At 41.8% G+C, this 8,861-nt stretch overlaps 1 protein-coding gene across 1 annotated transcript; it reads left to right on the top strand.

Moving 5' to 3' along the window:
* Positions 1 to 1,847: 1,847 nt before the first annotated feature.
* LOC103582711 (leucine-rich repeat and transmembrane domain-containing protein 1-like) lies at positions 1,848 to 2,385 on the top strand. Its single transcript, XM_008564230.1, has one exon. The coding sequence runs from the start codon at positions 1,857 to 1,859 to the stop codon at positions 2,280 to 2,282; it is 426 nt and encodes a 141-aa protein (XP_008562452.1). The 5' UTR covers positions 1,848 to 1,856; the 3' UTR covers positions 2,283 to 2,385.
* Positions 2,386 to 8,861: the final 6,476 nt, after the last annotated feature.

The raw sequence follows: 8,861 nt of genomic DNA, 5'->3' as shown, positions 1-8,861 counted from the left end.
AAAAAAAAAAAAAAACGAAAACATAAACAAATGTAAACATTGAAGGTATTAGTCAGGGCAGGCTAATTGATACAGCAGACAACCCCAGAACTCAGTTATACATGCGATAAAAGTCTGTTGCTCTCTCATGTCAGAGTTCAAGTGCAACATCTGGGTGCAGAGGAATGAAATGGCCCATGAGGAGAGGATCCTCTATCTCAGTGCAGCTCCGTGGCCCCTTGGGCTCATCTGCAGCAGCCACCTCACACCTCTGGCCTCATGAAAATTAGTGGCTCAGGAAAGGGAGAAATTCCTTTTACCTTTTTGCTTTAGAATTGGGACTCTTGTTTCAAGGGATTGCTGAAGAAGCTAGGAGGGTCCCAAGAAACTCTGGTCGTGGGTGATTCAGTTTTAAAAAGTAGCAGCAAAAAGGGCATGGGCTGAATTTTGCCATCACCACTAACCCTGGTGTTTCTGGGCCATGTGATAACCCTTGCACTGCAGAGCAGCCCTATCTACTCACAGGGCCACTCAGGACTTGTCTTATGAGGCTTAGATAGAATTGATGGGAAAGCATTCCCAAAATTCTGAAGTGGCATGAAACAGAAGGTGCCACTGACATTGAAGCGATGCTCTCCATGTGTGTCTTTCTGGTATAATCTCATAATTCACCCACCGTGTGCACTAAGAATCTCTAATTTAACTTTGCAAAGAGTAGTGCTAGTCTTTGCAGCCATCCCGGGGGAGGTGTTTATGGCAGCCAACTGAGACAGATCATGGGGGAACTTCTGCCCACTCAAAGGGCTTTATGTGCAGGCACTGCTGAGGGCCATCGGCCATTCCCCTGACCTCCAGACACTCCGGAGGAGGAAGTAGAGGCAGTGAGGGCAGTGGGAACAACAGGGATTGAGAGGAGACCTGAGTCTGGGTGTTGATTCGTCCATGCAGGACCTGTGTGATTCAAACAAGAATTACCCATAATAGTGCAGGACTTGTCTCAAAGTGCTTTGTAAACTCTCAAGTCAGATACAGATACAATGTTTTTTTGGCAGAAAATTTAGTCAGAGAACTTTATTTTCCCAAAGTCACACAGTAAATCAGTGTCAAACTAGGCTAGAATGATGTCTATTGGCCAGTGCTCTTTCTGGAAAAGAATTCCTGAGCACCAAATCTCCCTTCAACAATAGTAGTCTACACACCAGAGGAAATCAATCGCCTTACAGGGAATGGAAAGTGGCTTTAATAACCCATTGGAAAGTTCAGTACTCAAAGAGTAAATGTTTCAAGGCCCAAGGAGACACGTTAATTATACTTAATCCCAGGAGCTAGACTAATAGTACTGTCAAATCCTCAGATGCACAAACACTCAAAGACCACTCCACCTCTGCACTTGGCATCCCTGTGTAGTGTGGGTAGAACTTAGGGTCTTTGCAATTAACATGTTGCATCACAACAATGGACATTTGTTTTATTTTGCTTTAGAGTCGCAATGAGAATCTGGCACAAAAGATTTCTTGTCTGGTGGGGCTCATTAGGAGCAAGAAGCAGGAATACCGTGGGTAGCAGCACCTCTGTGCTGGCCCCAGCCTTCCTTCTTGTCAGCTTTTGTTTTCCCCTCAGCATTTATATAATGTAAAGGTAACTTGGCTTCTAATGAATTCTTGGTCATAAGTAATTGCCAATTTAGTGTGTGGCATTTTTATCATTTAGCCAATTTAGAAATCCTAAAATCATAAAATATGGTTGTTAAATTCTTTGACTCCAGGAAAAAAAAAAAAAAAAGGTGATTCATAAATTCCATCTGCCTGAGTTTGTGCAAGCTGATGATTTTGAAACTCAATTATCATCCTTTGCTTTTGTTTTTTAAAGGGGGAATAATGGATGGTGTCATCTGTGGGTCACCAGACACATGGAAGGGAAAGGACCTCCTTAAAATCCCTCATGAGTTGTACCAGCCCTGCCCGCTTCCTTCTCCAGATCTGGTGTCCGCACAGGCTCAGCAGCCCGGCTCTGCCCACGAGGCAATCCCAAGGCCTCTGGAGACCCACAGCTTGGGAGAGCGACACTCCTTGGAATGTGAGCTCAAACCCAAGCCGAGGCCAGCCAACCTGCGTCATGCCATTGCCACCATCATCATCACTGGGGTTGTGTGTGGCATCGTGTGTCTCATGATGTTGGCGGCAGTCATCTATGGCTGCACCTATGCGGCTATTACAGCCCAAAACCATGGGGGAGCCTTGGCTCAAACCAATGAGCCTGGGAAGATGGAAGGAAAAGAGCTAATTGACAGCTCACCAGCCTGAGAGATTTTGTCTCAGTAGGATTGATCACTGGAGGTCAGAAGAAAGTGTCTGAGTAGGGCTCATGTGTTCACTGTCACTGTTTCATTTTGCTTTTGCCAAAAGAAAAAAAAAAGATATGTCTGTAAAAAAATATTCCTGGGAAGAAATTTATGTTGAGATTTTTAAAATGTCATAGATAAAATAGAGGTGATACTTGTGCTCTGTGATACAATGATTCTATGTGGGGGAAGGCCATACACAGAGAAAGGGAAGATATCTCTTTCAGGTACTCTTCCCTGGATTAAGTTGCTTTTATAGAGCAACAGAAACTCAAACATGCATGCCAGGCAGCATTCCTAGGAGCTTTATGGCCCACTGGAAAACTGCCCAATGCTGAGTGCCTGGGAAGAAGCTGTTGATCTTACCCGAGGGGCACTGAATGCCTCTATAATTCAAGTTCATGCTAGATCGGTGATACTTTTAGATGTTGTATACGTTATATATTTAATGGGAGAGTCTGTTGGTTGGGAATTTCGTAGCTTGCCACAAGAGTCAGATTATATTTAATTTTCTAAATCAGAAAACCATTTGGGGCTTTCTAGGCCGCAGAGGAAGAGGAGGGTTCTGCGTCTGGATAATGGGACTCAGGCCCGGAGTCTGAGGAAGTTTTCTGATGCAAGGGTAAATAACATATAAACAAACAAAAAGAAGATGGGGAGCCAGAATTCAGGGCAGATATTACCAAAAGGCCATATCCACCAAGCGACTGGAACCTTCCATTTATAACTCTCACAGCAGGAATGAATTTAGGTTGGGCTGAGAGCGAGATAATGACTTTTGTGTATCTGTATCTACATACATAGTGCAGAGCGCATAGACTTGTACAACCACACCCACACATAAACATGCTCCGAGCAATCAGTTTACCCACTAATGAAACGCAGCCGTGTCGGGGTGGAAGCCAGCAGCTGTTGACCACCACCCAGATTGTCTACTCAACACTCTGGGATAGGAAGTATGAAGGAAGTCTGAACAGAGTTGGAATTACCAAGAGACTCAAGATACGTGGCGGCAGCCATCCTGAACATTGTTTAGGCCGTGTTTAAAAAAAAAAAAAAAAATCAGGTATGGCTTGCTTTACTCCACAGACACAGTCCTGAAGAGTTGCATGCAAAGTGAATTTTTGTAAATTGAATCATCATTTTTATGCAGTAGGGGAGCTGGCTATTTAAAGGAACCTTTCATGGAATCTTTCTGTAATGGAAATAATTGGCTCCAGATTTATGCATTTTGTAAATTTGTATTTTCTCATGCTAAGTTTTCTCAAAGTGGAATCTACCTGTTTTCTCTTAGGATGCCCCAGCTCATACTCACAGTCACCTGTTAGTATTAAAAAATCACAGGAGGAGAGCATAGAGGAGTTAAGGACATGTTAAAATCAGAGAATGGCAAATATAGGGCAAGCTGTTCCTCCAGAGGCCACAACAGACATCGCTAATCAATCCCAGCACTCCTCCCAGCTGGGCCTGATGCGCCACAGATGCTTTCTTAAGACAGCACTGTAGGCAACCAGAACTAACCAATTGGAGCTGGTTCAAAGGATAAAACACATTTGCCATTGAGGGTACTGGCTCTACATTCACTCCTTCAGGCCATGTAAAAATTGGTTTGGATCCCAAGTCAGTAGTCCACTCCCTAACTGGAATGTGAATAGAAGGTTCACATGTGCATGGGATGGAAATGGCTTGAGCCCTCCCCAACAGTGTGAACAGACCATAGGGAACACCAGGCTGAATGTACCACCCCCTCCTGTGCAGGTCTCACACCAATGTGCCTCTAATGATTGCAGAAGCAATCTATACCTGCCCTCGGTGCTTCACAGCTAGTCTGGGCCCCACACACCCATAGGCTAAAGCTAGGCCATCTTTTTAAAGCAGCGATTTTGCTAGATGATTTTTCTGGGGGAAATAGTTTAAACTTTGATGGTAAGTCTTTTTCTGAATATTTAAATAAACTTGGATACGTTAAAGAGTAGACTCAAAAGAGCCCCCAGGGAAAGCCTGCAGTTGCACCAGCTCTGTCCCAGGCCCTGGCACCTCTTCTGCTCTCTGCCACATGGGCCACTTAAGTGGGCAAGGCTGAGCATCCTGCTCTAAGGACGCAGTGACTCTTTTCATGTGAAAAAACCTTTCTTTCCATTGCCCTGCACTGTGAATCCTTGTCCAAGAAAGCAATATGAGAAAGGAAATTTAGAAGATCTTTTTGTATCTCCTCCCAGTTTCACCAAATGTTTCCAGAGCTCACACTGTGTACCAGCCACAGTGTGAGGTGTTCTCATGAGTCCTCACTGTGTACTCCTGACAGCCACTCCATGAGGTACTTGAACAGATATGACAGTAGCTGAGAACTGCTGACATATGTGCTGTGGTGATTTAAGACTGCAAGTGTATGGTGCCCTGCCAGAGGTTTGGTGACACTGCAGGTCAACTCTGACCCCCGCCCACAGTGATTACATGAGAGAGCTTCCAAAACACCACAGAAAACCCTAAGCATGGCTAGAATCCTCATTTGTCAACACCCATGTCCTATTAGATGTCTAAGTTCAGATGATAACTCAGGCAAATTAGACTTCTTGCTTTATGGGTAGTCTGAGGAAAACGATTGAAATGATGCATACATATATTCAGATTTCTATCTTTTGCCTACAGTCACCACAAACAGCAATTGGCAATGAAAATAATTACTTACCCTGAAATGTCAACAACTTCTCAGCACAGAAAAATATAAATCAAATTGTTTAGATTAACAAATGCAGAGTTATCATTTGTTAATATGAGAAATGAAACGTTTTAACTGTAAAAAACATTGCAGATGAAAGACCCAATTTGCAGGGTATTCTGCAAGAACCGCAAATTATCTTTCACAACCATTATAGCTCATGAAGGGTAATTTGCAAACGCCTCATAGATTATTTTCAGCTGTTTATTGCTGCTGTCATAGTCATAGATTCTCTTACAAAACTGCCCTTCCATCATAGAACCTTGCTGAGGGTACACTGTGGACAAAAATCATGTTTAGTATTGATTGTTTCTGAGAAAACCATCTAAAATATGGTTCTTAAATCATCTTTAGTGAAACAGTATGACTACAGACTGGTGATTTTTGCTTCACCAGCAATCACATATTCACGAATAGTTACTGTAGCTAACTGTAGTGAGGTAAATGAGGAGGGCATGGAAATGTGCCCTGCCAGAGAGATTTTGGAGAAAGAAGATGTAGCATCAAAGCTATATATAAAAAGCTTTTACAATTAAGGCAAAAACCCCTAGCCCTGCAAGAAGAATCGTGTGCTTAAGATTATAAAATGCCAGTGGATAACTGAATGTTTTATTTTTCCTTACAAAAATGGGAAACTGAAGAATGCTTCTTCCTGAATTTCTTCCTGAAGTTTCCTGAAAATGAAATCTCATTGCTCAAGTTAACCAAGTACCCCCAAAACAAGATGCCTTTGTCGTAAGTCCTAAATATCAAAGGAAGGGGCTAAATCAATTTCTAAAATAATCTATTTGTAGCACACATTCATGTAATTATACGACAACTGTTGGAAACCTATAACTTTCTATTGCAGGTCAGGAAGTTACTGTTTCCAGTTTGGTAAGACCCATCGGTGTATCCATTGCTAAGTGCTATCTACCAGAAAAAAATGATATTCCAACCCTCATGGCATCACTGGGCTGTGGTTTACGTGCACTTCGGGCGACCATCCTGTTTGCCCTTTCGAGGACAATGCTTTACTTTTTTATGCTCAAATTTCAATGAGGTCTCAAAGAAACCCCTGTACCATTCAGAGAAACAGCTCCATAATCCACCACTCCCCTTTTCGATTCCTGACTGGACTATCCACACCTACTTTTCACTCCAGTGACACTGAATATTCATTTGGATAAATAGGATGTCATCCAGCTACAAAGGCCCATCAAGATAACCCAGAAAAAGAATCAGTGGATTAGGGAGCCTGAAAGGGCCTTGGAGAGCATCTAGTCTAGGCCTGGAAAATTTCAGAATAGCTGCCACCGGCCTCCCTATCCATTGCAGACATTGTTAATGGATCATGGCAAACTTATCTGCTGAGCCCAGAAAAGGGCTCAGAATCTTTTTAAGTCTGTTTTCCAGGTACCCACTACTGATTGACTGGAGTGATAAAAGAGATTAAACCTATTTGTTCCCCTGATACAGTTTAGTGCCCTCATTTTACAGATAGGAAATAGAAGCATGGAAAAGGAAAGGAATTTTCCAAAAGTCACACATGCAATCAATGACAGGACTGATAATCACAGTTGCAGGAGCAAGGGGTTAGCATGGATAATACACTCTCACACTTTTTTTTCATTCAGTAGTGAACCAGAATATCCAGACTATGACATTATTAAATTAACTTTTGGATAAAGACAATTATAGCACCACTATCAACATTTATGGAGCACCCAGTTTTGTGCCATGTGTTTTCCAAACATAATACTTACGCTTTTCTCTAAGCCTCATATTGACCAAAACATGCGGGTATTATACTGCCACATTACAGATGGAGAGACATGATCAGAGAGCTTGGGTCATTTGCTCAAGGTCACAGGTCTAGTAAATGGTGGAGAATTTGGATGCAGGTTTTCCCAAGGCCAAAACCCAGGCACTTTTCAGGATGTGACAGGTTTGAAGAAGTCAGAGTCAGGATCCTTTCCTGGCACTGCCAACTCATATCTTAAAACATGGCAGGGAAAAGGATCCCATCCCCAAACCAGTATGTCAGTGCCAGAACTCTGGTCCCACCAGAACAGAAGGACAGCAGCAGGAGTCAGGGCAAACTGGGAAAGCAGGGCTCCTTTCATCACCTATGGCTCTGCTGGGTTGGAAAAAAAAAAAAAAAATCTCTTACAATGGGAGGGGAAGAAACTCAGTCACAGTCTCTTTCCATTACTTAAGAAAATGATAAAATCAGACTCCAGGTTAAGGTGCCAGCTCGTAAGCAGTACTGCCCACTGAAATACTCATTCATACACAGAAGAGGAAAAATGTTATGAGGGCTCTAGAAATTAAGAATACTGCTCAATGATATCCAAATCTCCAGGAGGAATATGCACTCTCAAAGCAGGGGTGTGACCTTGAGACAGATGAAAGAGGTGTAAAGGAAGAGTGTAATGTTCTCTATTACCCATCCTTAAGCTGACATCCCGTCCACTGAGACAGCGGGTTTATAAAATCAGAGGGAAGCCACCCCCCTCCTATATACATGATATCTGAGGACATTTAACTTCTACAACAGCTCCTATGAAGACCTTACTATCTTCACCCTTTAGAGATGAAGACTCTCAACCATGTAGCGTATACTAGAATAAAAAAAGGAAGCAGAGACAGTAAGCACAATTTAGGGCTATAGTTTTACCTACTTTTTCTTACAAGGAATGAAAACTACACACTATTTCGATATATCCAGTTGTTGTCGGACCACCAGGCAGCAGGAGTTGGCATCCCTTTAACAATACTACAAAATCATACTAAATGGAAGGCATCTGGTACCCAGACATTTGCCTAGTAGCTGTGTGTATCAACTAGTCTTCCATCTTGGTCTCTCCAGGGAGTACTCTGAAGTCAACAACAAAGGACACTCAAAAGGAAGAGCTCTACCCCATTCATTGGCAAACACTCCATGCTTTAAGGATGATTAAAATTAAAAAAGAAAATCTAACTTGGAGTCCCCTAAAGGATTGTTAAAAAAAGGGGGGGGGGAGAGGAGAAAGGCAACATTGTCCTCAAGATAGAGAAGAAACATGAAAGACCAATTTTAGAATGTATTCTAATATAATTTTTAAAGTCTCTGGTGGGATTTGGTGTACATGTATATATATGTACATTATATGTATATTTGGGGGTACACTTCATTGGCAAAATCATGCCACGTGGCCAAGTTTAGAGTAAGGCAGAGAGGTGTTCAGCTCCAGTGGGAAGGCACTGCAGTGATATGGCAGTGGACAGGACACGCAGCCCCTTACAGGGATGGAAAGAGTAATTGCTAACAATCATACAATAATAATGAATAGAAATAGTAAATTTAAGTAAATAAATCGAAAATAAGTAATAAATGAATAAAATCTACCATAGTCATCATCAGAGATACAAAAAACACTGCAACATATTTAATCAGTAATAAAGAACACATACTAGGCAACACTCACTCCCAGATACAAAAGGAAAAAAAGGGATGAAAACAATGGAAGAAGATAGAAATGAAAGGGCAACAGTAAAGAACAAATATATGAATAATTGGTTTTCCTGATAAACACATTAGAACACATCAAACAGAAGGAAAACATTTTTTAAAACTCTGAGACACGATCTTCCCTGAGCTAAAGAAAAACCCAAGTTATGCAGATCAAGAAAGGCTTACTAAAAGAATGTGGGAGTCGTGGCATTAAGATGCCAGTGATAAGCACTAAAATCAGTTAAAGTCAGAGTTAAGTCTCATTGGTTTTGCTAATATAGTTACAAAACAATGCAAAGTCAAAAACTTAATAAATTTCTAAGGACCTGCTGCAATTCTCCAAGAAT

Source organism: Galeopterus variegatus, unplaced genomic scaffold, assembly GCF_000696425.1.
Source record: "Galeopterus variegatus unplaced genomic scaffold, G_variegatus-3.0.2 Scaffold17502, whole genome shotgun sequence".
NCBI classification, from domain to species: domain Eukaryota; kingdom Metazoa; phylum Chordata; class Mammalia; order Dermoptera; family Cynocephalidae; genus Galeopterus; species Galeopterus variegatus.
The sequence above is the reverse complement of the archived record's forward strand: the minus strand, read 5'-3'. Positions and strand labels throughout refer to the sequence as shown.